The sequence below is a fragment of the Drosophila willistoni genome, unplaced genomic scaffold (assembly GCF_018902025.1).
Source record: "Drosophila willistoni isolate 14030-0811.24 unplaced genomic scaffold, UCI_dwil_1.1 Seg143.1, whole genome shotgun sequence".
In the NCBI taxonomy this organism is placed as follows: Eukaryota; Metazoa; Arthropoda; class Insecta; order Diptera; family Drosophilidae; genus Drosophila; species Drosophila willistoni.
In genome coordinates, this window is record NW_025814102.1 from 1,129,861 (window position 1) to 1,150,975 (window position 21,115).

General features: G+C 36.9%; 2 protein-coding genes across 2 annotated transcripts; one reads left to right on the forward strand and one right to left on the reverse strand.

The window, feature by feature from the left end:
• Window positions 1–2,218: 2,218 nt before the first annotated feature.
• Window positions 2,219–2,907, forward strand: LOC111519318 (microtubule-associated protein RP/EB family member 1-like). Its single transcript, XM_047012434.1, has 2 exons — window positions 2,219–2,329; window positions 2,393–2,907. Exon 2 carries the CDS (start codon window positions 2,399–2,401, stop codon window positions 2,804–2,806), a length of 408 nt encoding a protein of 135 aa, XP_046868390.1. The 5' UTR covers window positions 2,219–2,329; window positions 2,393–2,398; the 3' UTR covers window positions 2,807–2,907.
• A 6,274-nt stretch (window positions 2,908–9,181) lies between these two features.
• Window positions 9,182–9,919, reverse strand: LOC124460849 (myb-like protein X). The gene has a single exon (XM_047012453.1). It carries the CDS (start codon window positions 9,917–9,919, stop codon window positions 9,182–9,184), a length of 738 nt encoding a protein of 245 aa, XP_046868409.1.
• Between the last annotated feature and the right edge of the window lie 11,196 nt (window positions 9,920–21,115).

The following is a 21,115-nucleotide window of genomic DNA, read 5'->3' on the forward strand; positions in this document are numbered from 1 at the left end:
GGTTTTTTTGCTTTTGTAGACATGGCATATGTGTGTGTGTGTGTGGGCGTGGCTCTGACTGTGTGTGTGCGTATATGTGTGGGTGTGTTGGTTTATGTTTTTGTATGCCTACGGTAAATAAACTGTAATTGTAAATAAACATAAATTTTAAAATTATTACCAATACGCTGTCGTTTCGCTTTATTTGCAACTTATTTAAATGTGTTTTTTTTGTCGTATTCCTTGTTGGCATTTTTCTCAGTTTTTTTTCTCTCTTTTTGTTTTTGTATTATTGTTGTTGTTGTATTTTTATTATTATTATTCTGCCACGCACAACCACATTTATGTACATGTGTATGTGTGTATGTATGTATGTATGTATAGATACGCCATAATGGATATTGACATGCGATATAAATATTATTCGTTTTCAATATTTTTTTTTTCATGCACTACAAAAGCAGGAAAAAGAGCGAAAGAGAGAGAGAGAGAAAGATTGATAAATAGAGTAAGGATTGAAAAATGAAGGGTATCAGAAATCAGCTATATGCGACTGAAAAAAAACTAAAAAGGATTCCAAATTCGCTTCATCAGTGGATATATATTTGAGTCTTAACTTTAGTTCATCCTTTAAAAGAACTTAGGGCTATGTTTGAGCTATCGATACGTTCGATTCGCTTGCTTATATTTCCTTGTTATATCTCTCTCACTGTTTATCTTTCTCTCTCTCACTTTCGTTCTTGTCCTTTCTTCCTTATGTAGGGCACTTGAAATTCGCAATTTCGGTTGTATTCGGTTTTTTTTTTTTGGTTTTTGATTGTTGCTTCTTTTTTTTCTCGCACATTTTCTCGTTCACTTGTTTTTATTATTTGCTGTCAACGTTGCCCTAGCCACGCCCATTGCTCTCCCATACCGGCAACTTTGCCGCCCCCGGCGGACCACCCTCTCTGCTGTTTGATATTCCACTTTTTTCCGCTTCTCTTTTTGTGTTTCGGTTTCATTTTTTTTCTTGCCACTTTGGCGGATATCATAAATTGGTTCGGCGCTCGGCAGGCATTTCCCATGTGGAAAATTGAAATGTGTTTTGGCTAGAAATGCGTTGAAATGCGTTTTGCCATGCCCACAGCACAATTGGGAGCAGTGGTGGATCAGGTGGCGGCATTTACGAACTGGACGACTCGAAGGGAAGCAGACGAAAGTATATCAAAGCTTTGCATTAGCAAAATAACCAGAGCAAAAACCAATTTATGTAAGTCTATCGTTTGGGAACATTAATCTCGCCAAAAACAATTCCTTAAGGTCTGAAGGGTTTCTCTTAGCAAGACTTGATCTTTTTTAGATACCATATTCCAATTTGAATAATTTTTGAATTTCAATTTTCGAGTGATAAAAATCAATTGAAAAAATTATTTTTCTTTTCAAAACAAAAGGTCGGAAAACAACTAAATTATATCTGACAAAAATCAAAATTGTTTAATCAATGTGGAAAAATATTCAAATTTATTGGTTTCGAATTACTTTCAAAACTAATGACTTCAAAACTAAGTCATTGAAGTTTCTAAAATATTCTTTGTGAAAACTTATGTAATTTTTACCAAATCGTAATTTTCAACAAAAGTAGGAAAATTTTAGATTTTGAGGTTTTAATGCAAAGTGATAGTTTACTTTCGAAATTTGTAATAAAAATTGTAATCATTTCCCAAAAATCGGCTTAAAAAATTGTTTTTTTCAATTTTCATTTCCGATTTTTGGGAAATGATCAAAGGATCAAGGAAATCTCAGTGATTTTAAAATATTCCAAACTGCAATATAATTGACAAATAGCTTTTTACAGTCAATTAGAAATTCGACGAAATATAATCTGAAAATAAACATAGATTAACCGAAAATTTATGTTTAAAACAAGCATTATCTTTGCGAGCCATTAAATATGTAAGCATTTCACCTATTTTTATTCATGTCTTAATTTTCGCATTGGAAAGTGATCTTCATTTAAAGCCCAAAAACTTCCACTTACATAAATAATCCGCCATTGATAATATGTTCATAATACCATGTAGGAAGTCTTACCGTCACTCACTGTTGTTTTCGAGTTACCATATTCCTCGGATGAAATAATCCTGAAAGTTACCTTTCACTTTATTGTCACTTTTGACTACCTGAACGATATTGTAACTTCAAGTCAATCTAGTTACCTTCGACATTCGAAATGTCAAACAAAAAATCAAGGTAGTCAGTTGAGCCCCATAATATTTCATTGTGGTCTCAACTTGACTTCAACGCAGTTCGGGTCTGTTAAAATCTATTTATTTTACAAATAATAAAAAAAAAAGTCGGAAGTTCGATTCTGGTAAGTCTATGAAACATTTTACAAATATTAAAAAAAAAAACACAAGTAAATTTGTACTTTTAGTTCATCATGTCGTTGAAAAATGTGATAGAGAGTCCCTATGAGCGTTATCCACCGCGCACTGAACTTCTTGAATGGGTAAACCGGACGCTGAAATTGTGTTATACCCGTCTGATTGATCTCAGAACAGGCACCGCCTATTGCCAGCTGTTTCATATGCTGAAACCTGATGCCATTAACATGAAGATGGTGAAATGGACAACGAAATTAGATGAGGATCATATTGCAAATTTCCGGCTACTCCAGAAGGGCTTTCATCACGCATGTGTCCATAAGGAAATACCAGTGAACTTGCTGGTCAAGGATGAATTTCTGGATCATCTTGATTTTTTACGGTGGTTCCACAAGTTCTTTATGCTGAATCGATCAGCTGCTGCAGCTAACTATGATGAGTGGGCAGCTTCCATTTTGTTATAATGGCGTAAAATAATTGGTCTATTATTGGTTACTTTCTATAATTTCACAAATGTTTATTGAATGTTCGAAATCTATTGTATTAAATAGTTTTGAGAAGGCAATTCAAAGGTGTTAATTTATCTTCTCTTCATCAAGGCAATAACCAAAACCGAAATATTGATTATTTTAAATAGAAAGAGGGACATTTAGAATACAAATTAGTTTCAAAGAGTTTGCAATCTCAAATAGAGAGATGCGATTTGTAAGATGGACAGAGTATTTGACAAATGACTTTAACTCCTTCCACTTGTCGTTTAATTATCTTCTTCTTTTTTTGTTTTACACTCGATTGCAGCAAGGATTGTTGCTGCTATGGATGGCGTCCTGCAGTTGCAGTGCCTTGAAACATGAATAATGTTGAAATTTAATTATACATAATTCAAACACAATTCCAACGGTAAATCTGCAGAGTGCACGACTGAATGAGCCAACCGAAACAAGGGCAGATGGGCAGGGAGTCGTCTCCCCCTGGGCTCCAACCGTCCATCCCTTCACCGCATTCCCTTTACCATCTCTGGCCTATACTTTTTGCGCATTTTCTCACACGGTCTAATTAGTTAAGCGAAGCATGGGCGGTGATGCGGTAAGCGAGGGAGGGCTAGGTGAGTGAGAATGAGGGCGGAGTGGGCGGTTCTGGTTGCGTCTTTTGTTAGAATGCAGAACGTATTTTGCGTTTTCACGGCAACAGAGAAAGCGGAGAAAGATGGAAGAGGGAAAAATGGTAAACAAAAAAAACAAGTCTCAAGGAGAGAGATGGAGAGAGAAAGAGTGGAGAAGAGGCAGAGTGGAGTGGGGAGCGGGAGGGCCAGTAAAATTGTTATGCGATTTTCTTTTTATTTGCACAATAATCACAATAACAACAACAACAACAACAACAAAAACAAAAACAAAGGCATGAAAAACCGCCAACGGCAGAGTGGCAGCCACTCGATTCCTCGCTTTTCGAGTGGTAGAAGATTCAGGGGCTAAAAGCGCGGAGGGGCGATGTCGGGTGGTTAGCTGGTTGGTTTATAATGGTCCTGCATCTGCAGCTCGATGGATGCTGCCTACCAGCAATATGCAACTATATTTCAAAAACTATGGCCCTGAATGTGCCAGGCCTGTCTACCTTTCCCTCACCGTCTCTCCCTCTCTCTCTATCGCTTTCTGTTTTCGTCTCTTTTCATCTATCTGTATCTTTTCGCGGTGCTCTTGGCTATCTGCTCGACGTATCTGTGCAACGGTAATTAAATTGCTGCCTGCTGCTTTTGTTGTAGCTTCCTCACCAGAGTTTCTGTCTGCTGTTGCCTGCATTCTGGCTTTTGGCTTGTTGCCCATGCCTATGTATGTGTGTATGTATGAATGAAGTGCAACGCGCGCTGCCTAAAAGTAGGCAATACACTTTTTTTCATCCAAACACACACGCACAGACAAACACACACACATACACACACAAACACACAGCGGGAATCTGTCTCTGCAAACGCAGTTTTAGCAAATTTAACATTTTCTTTCGCCAACTCATATAAACATTTGTCAATAATTCAGCATTATTAAATAGTTTCCCCTCTGCCAGAATTTCGGCACTTTTTCCATATTTTTTTGCTTTGTTGAATATCAATTTGGAAAACCTTACGATCTTTCTCAACCTTTTTTCGAATTTTCCTAGCAAAAATTCGTCCTAATGCGATAAATTCATAGTTCATTATCGTTTAAATGATGTTTGCTTGTGAGTATCATCTTAAAATGTAGGCAGAAGAAAGTTTCCTCAGACTCAAGTAGTAAAAGTAATAAATACTGCAGCAATTTTCTTTTTCTTGATTTTGTTAGACATTTTTTCTAGCAGGAGGTTTCCTGCTAATAGCTTGAGCTATACTCTCCCAATTCTTTAGTTATCGATGGGTTACTCAGAGCTCAAGATTTCACATGTTATGGCACAGTTTCAGCTCAAAGTTAAAATATTGTCCAGGATTCTAGGGATTTCTATTCACTCTTCTCCTAGCCCACGCCCGAAGAAATTCGTAGTAAATATTATAATATTTATTATATTAAACTATTTATATAGAATGCAAATAAAATGGCAATGAAAATAAGTAAACGCACATGAAAACCACATATTTAAGAGCCTTCCAAAAGTAATAGGAACACACATACATATGTACACATATGGGAAGAAATAACAACTTCATGGCCAATATTCAAGATATTTCTCATTCACTTTAGTATTTATTTATTAAGCCCTTTTGGTTATACGATGTGTGGTGTGTATGTGTGTATGTGTATGTGTGTGTGTGTGTGAGAGTATGCGTCTGTGTAAAATTGCAATTGCAGGCAACTGTAAGCAAAATGCTTCATTGTAGCCTAAAATTAATGCCAGCAATTAAAATGCTTAACACTCGTTTACCTTACAACCCTATCAAGTTGGCAAGCATTCTATAACGTGTTGCAGACAGCTGGCGGCCATTGTCTATAGTTAGTTCCATCTCTCGCTGCCTCACCACCAATTGCATCTACATATCAATGATTGAACACATTTTAGGGCAAACAATCATCTTGGTGCTGAATAGAAGGACTTTAGTAGAAGGCACTTTGCCACATTATCAATGTTGTACAGTGGATGAAATTTGAGAGGGCAATGCTTAAGCTTTTGCTAAATAGTTTCAGTTACTACTGTGCGTGCATCCACACACACACACACACACACACACACAGGCATCTACATAGAATTAATGCTGATAATTATCATGCTGATGATGCATTGCAAAATATGCACAAATCCTGTCAGCTTAGGCAATCGAACAGAATAGTCTCTTTGCCACTGCCTCGCCACCTCCCTGTACTGTAAATGGGGTGGGAATTAAAATTTAGGGTAAAACAGTTGGGAATGTTGAGAAATTTCGTAGTCCCTCAAAAGCCAAAAACCATTGATCAACCAACCAGCCGACAGATTGACAGACCAGTCCCATCAGCCAACCACCAACTGACTGAGGCAGCCGCAATAAGACAGCAATAATAATTTCCAATGTCCATTGTTAATCAGAAGTGCAGGCATCAACTGCAGTTGGAACTTGTTGAGCAAACAAGAAAATGTGTCTTTACCAATTTGTATTAAGGTCTCCATGAAGTATTTACTCTCTCTTAGTCCTTTTGTTTTCTCTTTTGAGGTAAATAATTTTATATTTCTTGACTAGCTCAATTCTATAGCTTCTCTAGGCAAAATCTGGATGGAATATATTTCCTGATTGAATCTTATTTTGACTTCATCCTGATTAATACTTTCTTTGACTTTTTTTATCTCTATGGAACAGATATTCTCACTAACAAGAACTTCTTCAAGGGCGTTAGATTAGGTAGGTACTAGAAGTAGATTAAATTAACCGCAGAATGAGAAATATTTCTGAATCACATTCAATAAAAATAATAGTCATTGCAGTTGGAAATGGCGACCATGTCGATATACATTGACATCCAATTATTCCTCAATTGCAAACACACACACACAGGCAAAGTGTCTCTGTGTGTGTGTGTTCTGCTGTTGCTGCTTATCATCTTTAATTTGCAATCCGTTTTTCGAAAAATCCTGAATTTCTTGAAGCGGAAAGCTGCTACTGCAGTCATCAAAATTAAAACGCAATTATACATTACCATTTTCGCATTAATTTAAATACAAAAGGTAGACACCCTCTATCTCTCTCTCACTATCTATCTCTCTCTCTCTTTCTCTCACTATCTATCTCTCTCTCTCTCTCTCTCTCTATCTCTAGCTCTCTCTCACTCGCTCTGTATATGTATGTTCCATTGTGCATAATTTATTATATATTATGGTATGCGAATTAAATGTGCAACTGGACCAAATGAGTAGAGGGAAATTCTATCACGCATACGACCTGTTGGCCAAGTCACCAACAAAATTTTGAATACTGATGCAGTTTTGGTTAATGGTTCTTGCCTTTTTCTCTCTACTCTTTCCTTCCTTTGGCACAGATTAAGACGGCAGGCAAAGTAAAGTTGTTGTTGTTGTTCTTGCCGTCGCGTTAGGATGAACTTTTGCCTTTTCGGTTCTTAGACTCCATCACCCCCCCCCCATCCCCCTCCCATGTGCTAGACCAACTACTGCCACTCGCACTCCCACTCCCATTCTTGAGGTCTCTTGCATCTTCACCTCTTCCTCTTTGGCTCCACCTCTATTTTTCATTTTTGTTTGTTGTTGCTGTTGCTTCTGCTGCTTTTTGGGCCTGCTTTTGTTGGTGCAGTGAAGAAAAGCTTTTTGCAGGCAGAAGAGGAACTTGGTCGTTGGTCGTCGGTCGTGTTGCCGCCCTTTTGTGTGCACCAACTTGACAAACTAAAAATGAAAAAAGTTTCCTATAGCTCTACGGCTCGACTCCGTGTGGCAAGCGGCGCCTTTTTCAATATCCTTTCTGCTAGGTTTTTCTTCTTTCCAATCTTTTTTTTATCCTATTTTTTTTTTTTTTTGCATTCGTTGGTCTTTTTTTATATATTTTTTACCACAAGCAAAGTGTAAGGATGAGAGAGCGTGTGTGTGTGTATGAGAAAAGGTACAAGAAGCCATGGCGACGGCTCGACGTATTGATTTTGCTCTAACCGTTCCCTGTACTCAGCCACCCACACACCCTCTGGCCCATTCATTTCTGCCTCTTTCTCTCGCCTTACCATGTTCGTGTCCTTACGTATTTGAGGGAATTTTGAAGCTATGCCCAAGTCAAGGTAAACCCAAAAGGCACTGCTAAAATTTTAAGCTGAAAATAGGTGCAAGTTAGAGAGAGAGAGAGAGAGAGAGAGAAGTAGAGGGAGATATGTTAGCAATTGTAAGAGCTATGATGACCTTTTCTTTTGTTGGTTTAATTGAACTCAATTTAATTTTTCAATTTCTTTTCATCGCTTAATTTCAATTCATCTTTGATTCTAGGAAATCTTTGAATGTTCTTTACATCTGAAAATAAAACATAATTCCATACAATAGAAATTCATTCAACTTAATTAACGACAAATAGCTTCATACCTATTGAGTTTGTGATATGGTTATCTGTCTTTTAGCATCACACTCAATCTCAAATTGATTTATTCAGTGCATCTATCTAACCATCATGATCTTCTCCACACGCCCGATCCGGTTTTGTTTCAACTCATTTGGATTTCACTTTGATTCTAATCAGGTTTTCTTTTCATTCAACTCATTTGTAATGATCTCTCTCGCCATTGATCAGTGGCTTTGACCCCATCATTAAGAGGTCAATCCGAATGATAGCAACCGGAGACAATCTATAATTATATTCAGAGTTCTCTCTTTCTCGTTGTGTGTGTAAATTAGTTCCTCTTGTGTGTGTGCGTGTGTTTTTTTTTTTATTTTCTCTTCTTTTTTGTGGTTTTCGGTTTAGCCATTTTGCGCGTAATTTGGTTAACTTCTTTGACTGCCATGAACTTGCCCAGACATCCTTGAACTTGCCTATACACACACACACCCGCAATCGCCAGGATATCATGTTCGAATATTTTGTCTGCATTTTATTTATATAAATTGTTCGCCAGGCAAGCCAATGACTTAGCGTCTGCCGGTTGCCTTTCAAAACCGAACCCTAACCCCAACCTTACCGCATCTCATCTGATTTCATTTGGCCAAAAGAAGAAGGGTTATCCCAAAAAGCAAGCGAAAAAGGCGAAAGCCGAAAGGCGAAAAAGGATTTTTTCTTTGCCATGCCGCCATTTTGTTTTACGTGAGAGCAGAAGAGATGGCCGCGCATAAGTTTCAGGGTCACCGACATTCCGGCGCCTCAATCAGCCATAAAATATTCTCAGAATAAGAAGGAAACCCTCATCGACTTGAATATACCTAAGGCCAGGAGTCTTTAGACCAAAAAGATCCCTCGTACCAAGAGCAACTTGACTATCCTTTAGAAATAGAAAAAATTAAATTCAAACTATGCATTAAAATTTTGTCTTATCAAAAGTCCCAATATACCCCAAGTCAGTCCTTTTCTTTGTTTTGAATAAGGTATATGGCAAAAGGTGAAATTCAAGAAAAAATTTAAAATCGTTTAAAGATTTTAAGTGTAAAAGTAACCCGTGAAACGAAACGAAAAAGATAATCATAAAAATAAATTTATTCCAGTTTCAAATAAAATTCATTTTCGGAACCCCCAATTTGTTACAGTGAGGGAACACTTCCTTCACGACAATTCAAACAAAAAGAAAAACAAAAAATAAGTAAATTTAAAAATTGTACACAATCATTTTATGTGTAATCAAAAACCTTTTCACAAAATTCACAAAAAAAAAAAAAATAAATAAAAAAATTCAAAACATGGTTTTTCTCTTTCATTGAAGTGTATAAAGTTTTGTTCACTTCATTTGATTCCGTTGAAATCGTCTCCATAAGCGCTGGAGACGGGACTCGGATCGGGACTGAGGTCTCATGGATTGCTCATTGGCCATATGATAACCTTCGATTGGATTTTGACGTTGCGTTTGTTTAACTTCAACTTCTGATTCACTCCCGTTGCTTATATCAACTGGCCGTCGCTTTTTCTGTTGCTTCTTCGATTTCGGAGATTTTTGGCGGTTATGACGACGTCGATGAGTCGATTGCGATTTCTGGTTTTTATTTTTTGCCGATGGCCGAGGCTTCGATTGGCGCTTGGTGCCTCCACGTTGGCTTGGACGAGTTCTTTTCTTGGGCATATCCAAAAGGTCTGCAACATTTTGTTGCTCTTCCAGTTCGATTTCCTGCTGATTCATGGTGGTTGTGGGCGTGGTCAATTCATCATTATCATCATCATCATCATCATTAGAATCGCGATCATCGGGTTCATCATAGATTAATTGTATCGGCTGTTGCTTTTGTTGTGGTCGATGTTGATGTTGCTGATGGTCTGGTTCATTGGAACGTGCCGATGAATTTGTGGTGGTTGTTGTCGTTGTTGTAGTTGTCGGTGTGGATGATGTATATGGGTCCGATATCACAATAACATTCTCAGTGGGCGGTGGTTGTTGGAACATGCCACGTAAGAGCATAAACTTCTTAAGCAAATCTCGTCCAGTACCAACAACCTCATCATTACCAGCTGCGCTGCGTCCCATGTTCCGAGCTTGTACGTATTGTAATTTTGGCAAACGATAGGCTAAAACAAACAGAGAATGACATAGAGATAAGTAGAGAGACAATGAGAATAAGAAATTGATCAGTTTAGTAAGATTTGTAATCCAACATATCTAAAGATTCTTTCTTTTTGATAATAAAAAAATACAATCTCTATATAGAATTATGAAAGAACAAGGATCATAGACAAAAATACTTTAAACCCGATGCAAATGGTTTTAAAACTTATCCGAAATCAATAGGGACCTTTCGGTCTAAAGAGAAAAGAATTTGTAATGGAATCTAAAAATTTACAAAACTGTTGGATAGAACAAATTCGTCTCTCGTTTTTGAGGGCGAAACTCTTTTATTATATCTTAGAACTTACCAAAGCGTCTGGCTTGTGTCGTCTCAATAAGGACCAACGACAAAATTGTGCCTAAGAATATTCCTTTGACAAGTAGCTTCATTTTGTTGGGCTTGAAATCTAACTAATGGAAATGTCTCTTTTTTGGCACGCTCAGGCCTTTTATAGGTGCCATTCTGCTTCTTAGTTTATGCAATTAAAAAAATAGAAAACTTCACCCATTTCACCATAAAAATCAGAAGAAGAAACAAAAATTGTGACAGGCTTGCGTGCTGTAAAAAGAATTCTGTGACATGTTATCATTAGATGATGATGAGAATGAAGACGAATCCGGACAAAGACGAACAAGTTGAAAGTCGGTAAATCATAAATATAAACGCAACACATACACGCAACATCACCATCATTCCGGGAATGGACAAGTGAAAGTTCTATCATTTTGTCCAAAGTGGTGTGCGTGTGTGTGTGTGTGTGTATAAATGTAAGTATGTATGGTGTAGGCATAGTAAATCAAATCTAATAAACTCCACAATAAACATGCTCCCACATAAATCTTCAAGAAATGTATGTATCTATGAGATATGCATAAACCGACATAGATATATAAATACATACATATACATATACATATGATAAACATATATATATATGTATCTGTGTATATACATATTCTTGTATAAATAAATAAACGAATTGTTTGGATTTAGTAAAAGAAAAGAAGCTACACCACAAAAAAAGGGAAAAACCAAGGTCATAGGCGTAGTAGCTTTGCCCCTCCAAACGAATCTATGTAATACCCAAAATAATCGAACACTTCGAAGTAGAGCTGGAAAAAAGCATTGCAGTTGACTTCCTAAGCTAAAAGGTTGTTTATATTTTACGCTTTGGGTCATCTTAGAAAGCTAAAGGAGAAATCTATATAAAGTCTATCTTATCTACAATAATCAAGTTAATAATTGGACGTGTGCTAAAGCTACACAAAACAATCGAATACAATTAGAAATCGAAAGGAGCGTTCCTGTCGATTTTCTAAGCTCTCAATAAAGTAATAAAAAGTTGTTTAAATTTTATGCTTTGGGTCATCACTCACTATCATTTACATCATTTGGTTACAAAACAGTCGATAATAAAGAAAATTATCGTTTGGACCCCCTCTGGCCATGCCCATGTCTAAGCTATAGTGTCAGAGGAGAGTCGAGTTCTGGTCGTATGTGCATGTGCGTTTGGGTGCGAAAAAAAAATAAATAACTTTAACATAATTCACTTAAATCTTTTTGTTTTAATCTTGTAGAGCGTAACCAAGAGTACAAGAGAGGAAGGAGCACAGAGAGGAATAGAGAGAGAGAGAGAGAGAGAGAGAGAGAGAGAGAGGGGAGAGAGAGAGAGAGAGAGAGAGAGGTGCGATAAAAAGACAGAGAAAGACAATTCATTCATGGCCAGCTTCGAGCAGCTTTCAGAAATGTGTTTCTGTAATCAAGCAAAGTGTTGTGTCAATAGAAGAAACAAATCTCACTGTCTCTTTCCAGTTATCCTTTATGATGATAATGATGATGAGAATGAGGATGATGATGATGATTCTATTTGCTGCGGCCATATCATTTATTATGCTTACACTCTCACCTAAACTGGCTTTATTGGTCGATTGCTTCGATTTTTGATTTTGCAAAAACTTATTAAAGACATCGCAAATTATGCATACATCATTTATTTTTCCTTTGTACTTAATATTTGCAAATAATTCACCATAAATTCCAAAAAGCCAGAGGGACGTCAAGAGAGAGAGAGTGAGATAGAGACAGAGAGAGAGAGAGAGAGACAAATGTCCAAAGGCAACTTTTGCCGATTTTGCCTAAGCTTTCGATTAGCTGGAAATAATGTTGCAAATAATTAAGATATTTCTTAAAGTGATTGTGAAGTGCGCTTGAAGTGCTTATCATTTATTTATGACAGTGGGCCAAGCGATTGAAATAAATTTTGTGAATTTATAAATTCATTAAGTCCACAGAATTTTGAATGGCATTCCCTTTTATCTTTGATAAACGATAAACGACATGTGTATACATACATATATTTCGATCAGGGAACCCAAATGTATAAAGTCTTTATTAAATCAATTGTATCTAAATTATTATGACAAATTGTAAACCCAAGCAACAATTATAACTGCAATGTATAGACATCTATTCGTGTTTCAATCGTTTAATCCTAATATAATAATTAAAGATTAAGTTTAAAACATAAATCTGTATGAACGATTATTTGGTTTTTTTTGAGTTTTTTGATGATTTTGTTTATGTATTTGCACTAAGGACTATAGGCAGACAAATATCCTAAGATGTATGTATGTATTTTTGCTTCACATTTTCTTAAGGTTTCCATCAGATAGAATAAGACAGACTTATGATTTATTTTAATTTCTTTGTTTTCAATTCTTTTCTTGGCAGAATTTCGTATTTTAATATTTTTCTGATTACTTCTTCTTACTTAATTAATGAAATTGAAAACTAAGAAATCGCTTGAAATCGCTTCGGTTTCATTCAATATGGATCTTAAAGGGAAACTGAAGTTCGACATATGGAAAAATATTCGATTATTATTCGTTTTTGAATAAAACGTAAAAAGTTTATCGTAAAGACAAGCAAAAAGTATTAATTCTTGATTAATATATTAGGATGATTATGAATATTTATGACTGTTTTAGTCTTTTAAGTATCCCTCTAAACTTTTCATTTGCAAATGCTTTCCATAATGTATATATACTACATTTACATATACATATGTACATATATACCCGTGTGTATATCATTCTTGGTTTATTTGTTGTTGTTGTTGGTATTGCATAAGTTTTTGTTATTTTAGTTATTGTTGTTGTTACTTTTGCTGTTTGTCTAAAATTCAATTATAGAATTTTCTATTAACTTAAAAGCTTCTTATATTTTTTTAATTTGTTATTGTGGTTGAGTTGAGGTTTGGTTTTTGGTTTTGCGTTTACTTGTCCTTGTTCTTGTTGTTGTTGCAATCGTTGTTGCTGTTGTCATATGGCGTCAATTATTATTATTGAGGCAAGTGTGTATGTATGTGTAGTGTAAGGAAATGGCATATGGCATAAGAATGTCGCCATCAATTAGATACTTATATGTCAAACTCACACCCACAGTAAATATATATGTATGTATGGTATATACATACATATATTTGTGTTGTTTTTACTACTTCTGCCACCGCTCTATCTCTCTCTCTCTCTCGCTCTCGCTCCCTACACTTTTCTGTCCTCCTTGTACTGTTACTTCTGTTGGTTGTCATGGCTTCTCCTTTAGTCAGATAGTTATTCTCCAGCCCCATGGCATCACCAACACCAGCAATGCCATTCCCATTTCCCCCCAACCCGCCGTCTATCCATCTTATATACCACTCGACCGATTCCAATTCCATTTTCTCTGCTCCACAAACATTTGCCAGATAATTTGACAGTCGTCTGGCAATTGAATGCATTTCATATGTCCCACAAATCAGCTCCTCATGCGTCTGGTTTGGCTTTGACTCCTTTCTGCCATCTCCCTCTCTCTCTCTCTTATTCTCTCAGAGCCACTTGAGTTATGTGCCAAATTGCTTCTTCGTCTGATTGAATTGTTTTTAGAGCAAATTAAAATCGATCTACATTAACATTTTCCCTACCTCGCACACACATCCACGACCAAATTGGGTGAGCTGTGAGTTAATTCTTTGCTAAAAAAATATGGAAAATGTTTATGGCTAATAAGCTTTTCAGGGAACTCTCCTTCAACTCTCGATTTTACTTCTGGCTCAGCGTCTGGTTCTGGCGATGTGCGCAAATTGAAAAGTTCCTTAGCAATGAACAACAACAACAGGAATGGAATGAAAATTATGGCAAGAGAAAAAAAACAGGAGCAACAATACAAGAGGGACAGAGAGCGACAGCGAGAGAGAGTATAAAATGAAAAAAAGGATAAACTTTTCAAGTTAATATTATTGAGCGTCGAGTTCTGTTGGGAAAGTTTTTGCATTTCATGTCACTTTTTTCGCACACAAATTTTTCTCACGTTTTCTTGATACTCATCTCCCTCGTTTGGTTTTCCCCATCTAAAAGAGTTTGCTTCTAAAAATTCAGTTCGTTATGCTTCCACTCGTTGAATTTTTCGGTCAGCAATGTATGTGTGTGTGTGTGTTAGTTGAAGTGTATGTAATAAGTGTTTTTGATTAGTTGAAGATGGTTACTAGATGCTAATTAAGTTGTCATTTGCTTTGAGGTTTGGCAAAACGAAGCTATAATTAAATTTTCAATTCCCCAAAAACAAAAAGGTTTATGTTCAAATTCTCCGACTAAAGGGGAACAAAAATGAGAAGCGTTAAATTTGTGTAAAAAATTGATATATAAATGCATATAATAAGAAGTTATGGTTCAACTGATACTGCAGTGAATAGAATGATAGAAATCGCAGTTTTAGTTGCTATAAAATGGTAGAAACATATACTTATATATGTAATATATATATTGCAACGGATCAATTTGTATGGACCCAAACAAAAACGTTTCACAAATTGAACTCTACGAAAAATTTCAAGAAATTTTGATCATGAAATCTGATGTCTTACGTAAACAAATGCCTAATCCACTCCTGAAACATAAAGTTTTGAAATTGTCGTATTTTTAGCAAAAATAATACATGTTCCAAATGTTTTTGGCTACTGCCAAATGTAATCCACAGCTCATTTAATACAGTGGTTGAGTGGATGAGTAGATCTCCAGACGATTTCCTTTTGGCAACATTGGCGAACGATACAACAATTACCGCTCGGTCACAATATCGATACACCTACTCGAACATTTTCCAAGATTATTATAGCAATATTTGGTCAGTAGAATATTGAAATCGATACATCAAAACACCAGCACAGAAATCTTTCTAAGACAAAGGCAACTATCTGGGAATCAAGAACCTAAACTGGCGACCACACCCCGAAAGCGGACTATCCAAAAAACGATTCTTAAAAGCATTATCGCTTCGACATACCAACATAGTAATCAATTGTGGAGAACATCTAGAGACACATCCTAACGAGCTACCCAATCAACTGATTAATCCATGACCAGGTTCGTAAGTGCTCGATGGTTTTTAAGGAATTCAACTATCATCCTCGATACTCGACAACTACAGCAATCGACTAGGAACACATCATAGGACTAAAAGATGTCATTCAATTGATCTTCCATTTACACAAAACCAGAATCAAGTTTCCGACCCAATGGGCAATTAATTGTATAGTTAGAAAACTTGCTAATTGTCTAACTAAAACTTGTTCCAAATTTGTATAGTAATTTTCGTTGTTGATAGTTTGAATCGAATATTGTTTTATGAGATAATTCATTATTTGAGTAAAATCTTTAAGCGCTGAGGCACTTTGTGTAATTTCGTAATGTCTTAAGGGAAAACAACTTTTGCTTCCACTTACCAAATGCTATTGATTTCTCTTTACATCGTCAATTAGTTGGTTTAATAATAATAAATAGGATTCTCTGAGAATCAAATTCAAATATGTTTCAAGTTACCAAGTAGTTAATAACAAATGGTCAAAATTGAAATCTGGATGACTTTTAAGGTAGGTAATTAACAAATGCCCAAACTGCGAATGGAATGCAAAAGAACGAGCCGAAAACGTAAAGACAAAAATTTGAAAAAAAAAAGATTAAGATTAATGCTTTTAATCGCGATGAAAGCGCGTTAGCTGCTCTCGTTCCAGTTAGTTTTCTTATGAACCGATAAGCTGATAAAGGGGGATTAATTGTGGCTCATTAGGAACTGACCAAAGTAGTGGTCTGAGTAAACAGGTGAATGAACGAGTGCAAAAACTCGACCAGGAGTTGGTATAAAAGACATAGTCAAGTTGTTGTTAAGGCATAGTCAAAGTCAAGGCAAAGACAAGTCAAGACATTCAATCCAGTTAGCGAAATAATCGAAAATTGAATTCAATATGCAACTGTTCCGTTTTCTTTGTGTGATGGCCGGACTCATTGGTCTGTGCTGGAGTCGTTCTGCACCAGCATTAACTCTGCCTGTATCTGCATTCAATTGGCCAACAAATGATCAATCTTCTGTGGTAGATGATTTGGGGTATGCAGTTACCCAAAATCCTGGACCCATCGAACCACGTCAAGGCTTACATCCACACAATTTTGTGACTTCTCTGGATGATTTCCCATCATTGAGTGGTGATGAGATCATCTATACCGCACCAGAAGATTCCTTTACGGGACGTATGCACCTTAATAAAAAGCCAAATGACAATATTATTGTTATTGTCTCGAACACCAGTCTCATTAATGAACAGACCACAGCGACAACAACCGCGGCGACCACACGTTTGGGTGACTTTGTCCCCGCCGGCTATTATCGTGCTCCACCTCCATCCTATGGTCTGCCCATGCAGTATTTCCGCACCCACCAGGATCAATCGCAATTTGGTTGGAATGATCTGTCTGCATTTGGCGGTCCCAGTTTCTTTACCGGCGGTCCCAGCGTTTCTGGTGGTTCTGGCGTTCCTCTGGTGCCTATCTCATTGCCAAACAATCAAGTTGCCTACGTCCCACTGAACTTACGGATGCTCCGCCAATTGTCTGCCAAAATGCCAATCCGTGAGAGCAACCAGCAATCGGACAACGCACAGCAGAACCAGCTGAATGACCAATATGATGATCAGGAGGACGATGTGCCCCTTTCTATGACGGGCCTGCAGTCTAACGTTGAAAGTGTGGTTGATGCCCAGCCCAATCCTTTATTAAGTGATCCGTCAGCAGCTGGGTCCGCTTTCAACTTCAATATGCTTGGACAACGCCGCAAATCTCAGCCACCCAAGATGGCTGTTCGCAATCCTTTCCGCGCCTTTGCCAACAACATGAACCTTCGCCGTGTTCAGTTTGTCTGAATGTCTTTACATTAAGACCGCCTCAGCAACGACCTCTGCATTAGTTTGGACTATGATTTCGTATAAATGAGCAATATATTTATTAATACTTTTTTTTTTAGAGATTATAATAATAAAATATTTATTCAAAATAAACTTTGCAAACAAATAAACGAAAATGACAGAATAATACAACTCAATAAATTTATTTATATGCCGACCCAGCTTGAGAAATTGAAGACTTGCAGAAAATAGTAACTGAGTATATCTGAATGTGTCCATTCGTATTAACCTAAACTTATGAATGAAAGAGTGTGAATGTAAGCAAATCAAATCAAACCAGAGGGCCGGGGCTAACTTCGACCGCGTCAAAGGTTGTATACCCTTGCAACTTTTATGGTAACTCTTTCCTTACCCTTAGCCATCAAAGTGGAAAAATGTTCAAGCTAAAAAGGCTAATGTTTGCGAAAGAACAACCAACAATCTTAGCATAGGAAAAAACTAAGATATTGATCAAAGTCACTGTTTTCCACCGATCGTTCCTATGAGAGCTATATGATATAGTAACCCGATCTTTATCGAATTCGGCACAGTCATTAACAGATATATTAAACTAACAAATGTTTAATTTGAAAGCAATCGCGTCAAAAGTGACGAAGTTATTGACAAAAGTCACTGTTTTCGAAGAGATCGTTCGAGATCGTTCCTATGGGAGATATATGATATAGTCACCCGATCTTAATCAAATTTGGCACAGTCGTTTATATGTGTAATTAACTCACCGGCTGAATCCGAGATATACAACGCCTGCAGTATATACAAGCCTACATGCAAAATTTCAGCTCTATAGCTTCAACGGTCTAGGAGGAGTTTGCGTTGATCCAGACGGACGGACAGACGGGCGGACGGACAGACGGACGGACCGACAGACGGACGGACGGACGGACGGACATGGCGATTTGAACTCGTCTCGTCGTGCTGATCAAGAATATATATACTTTATATGGTCGGAGATGCTTCCGTTTATGCGTTGCACACTTTTGACCAAAATTAATATACCCTTTTTGCAAGGGTATAAAAATGAATTTTTTTTTCCAACTAGTGAAGCAATATTAAAAGGTAGATCACGTATATGGTGGATTGGCGAATAATATATTTTTTTCTGGGTCTGTAGCAAGAGTCCCTTTTGATTAGATTTCCCGCGGACTAAAATTTTTGGTGGATTGAATATTCAAATTCCCCCTACATTTTTGATGTTGTTGCTTTACGTTCAAGCAAAATAAGACAATTCAAATAATTCGAATGACTCGCGTGCCTTAGTACATTTCGATGCTTTGATTTGTATTTTTGGAGATTTGACAAGTACTTACATTCACATTCATACATTTCATTGTGTAGTTGCCGCTCATTCTTTTGAATTCAATTCGAATGCATTCAATTGACGTTGACTTTTCTATCATTCATGCAGCTCTCTATATAATAAGCACTTAAATCAGAGTTGGGATCCGAATGCACTTGAATGTCTTAGCAACTAATTGTCTTACATTCAGACTCACTGATATTGTGGGGCCAACCCTCTTTCACTCGAACTCGATTTCAATTTTTATTTTCATTCAATTCATTCATTTCGTTTTGCAAATTGTTAACTCAAATTTCATTTTCTTACATGGCCATATGTATACAAGGTTATCTACATTGCTATATACATACATTGTCATATTAGAAAATCAGGATTAAGCAATCGTGTTTTTCCTGGATCTGGACTTCGCAGAATTTTGGGAAGCTGCATTGCCAGTTGAGGCCTATGGAAAGCAAATGCTTTGCCGATACTCATTGCGTCTGAGTACATATATATCTTCAATTTTTGTTGAAATATATTTCGTTAAACTGCAAGACGATTTCTTTACTCTTCTTGGCTTTGCTTGCTTGTTTTTAAGGTTTTTTTTTTTGGTTTTTGTTCTGGTTTCTTTTGGGCTGCATTCGACCATCAGACATGACGACAATTTTGTCATGCCATTTTCATGCTAGAGAAGTTCAGCTCAGCTGAGAGTCTCTGCTCTACTTTACTCTAACACAGAGAGTGTGTTTCTCTCTCTCCCTCTTTCTCTCGCTCTATCTATTGCTTTCTCTCTGGATTTCTCTAGTGTTTGCCTTGGCCCAATGTGTCAAAGTCAACTTGGTAAAAAGTTTCCTCTTGTGTTCCGTCTCTTTTTGTCTCTCTGTCACGCTCTTTCTCTCTCTTTCTTTAACTTTCATGCTGCTTTCTTTTACGTTTTATATATTTTTTGCATTTTTTTCTTTTTGATTATTTTGTTGCTTTTGGTTTGCTGCCTTGTCGAGGACGTCGTTGGCACTTTTTGAACTCACTTTCTTTGCTACTTCGAATGCGGAGCGAGCAAAAATATTATAGCCATAGCATACTTTTGCGGGCTCGCGAGAAAAGCACACACAAACACACACACAGCTAGATACATAGAGAAAGAAACATAACGGAAATTGGGCAAGGCAGATGGAGCAACAAAAACAAAAAGCGAAAAAATAAATAGAAGCAAAATGTGGAATATGATGGAAAAAATTGCTATGCCATAATGCGATTTTACCGCCGTCGACTGCACTTAGAGAAACCACTGATCTCACCCTCCCCTATCCCAGCCTACCAAACCCTTCCAGTCACCCTCTGCCCACCAATCTTCTTCCCTATCACCTATACCAATGCACTTTGCCTTCGTGTTTGCTTCTTTTCACTTTTGCCCGAGGAGTTTCTCTTTGTCGCAATAAAAATTTAAGTCGATTTTATGGCAAACAAGAGCCAAAAAAAAAAAAAGAACTGAAAGAAAAGTTTCATTTCTCTGGCGATTTTGTTGTCTAAATTTTCCAGCATTCATATGCACGGTGGGGGGGCTGTGCGGCTTTGGGGCAAAATGGTGTTTGAGGAAGTCTGAAGTCAAAAATTGGAAGGTTTATTTAAATTTCAACTTGTTTCGCAAAACGTTTAAAAAGTTTCCGCTACTAACTGACTGCTGATAACACAAAGTCTCCTTTTTCCCTCTCTCTCTTTTCCCCCCTCCAAGCACACATATATTTACCTCTAGCTACTTATTCTTTTCCTCTTGCTACTTCTATTACTCCTATTCTGACTCTTACATATTATTTCATCTCCTGCGTTTTCTTTACTGGTTTTCCACCCGCGGCCAAGTTCAAAAACAACTGACATACAAAAGTTACTTTTGTCTGTGTTGGCTTCTCAGATGGACGGCTTCGCCTGGAGGCTTAGGGTTTTCGGGAGGTGGGGGGCGTGACAAAATTAGCACAAAATATTTTATTTTCGTTCTCTCATTGTTGTTGTTTTGGGGGGGTTATTTATGTATTTCCTTTTTGTTGGAGCTTGTCAAAATCCGTTGATGAAAATAGACAAGGGGTTAAATCATACTCGATGGATCGAAGAGATGTTGGCATGAGGGTTAAAAGTGGTTTGTATTTTTGACTTTCGCAGGCATGAATGAAAAATGCCCAAACAAAAAATAAATAGGTGAATGAGTTGTGACAAGTAAGTGAATGAATTAAATCAACTTGAAAGCACGAAACTTTATGAATGACTATTTGTAAATCCCTTTCCTTAAATTCGAAAGGGTTAATTGTCCTGGCTGGTGAGATAGATGTATTCCAAGTTATGTAAGAATAATATACAATGCAGTATAGAATAGAATACATAATAGATGATGCAGTAAAATGCGGCATAAAATAAAGAATAGAACGTTTACATTAAAAGTGTTTATGAGGAAAACTTTTAACGACATCAGAAACTTTTGATTTTCGTTTAATGATAACTGAATACCACTGTTACCTTTGTCTCAACTCAACACAAAGTAATTGTTAAGTTTCTGTCTATCATTTTAATGTGAAAACCTTA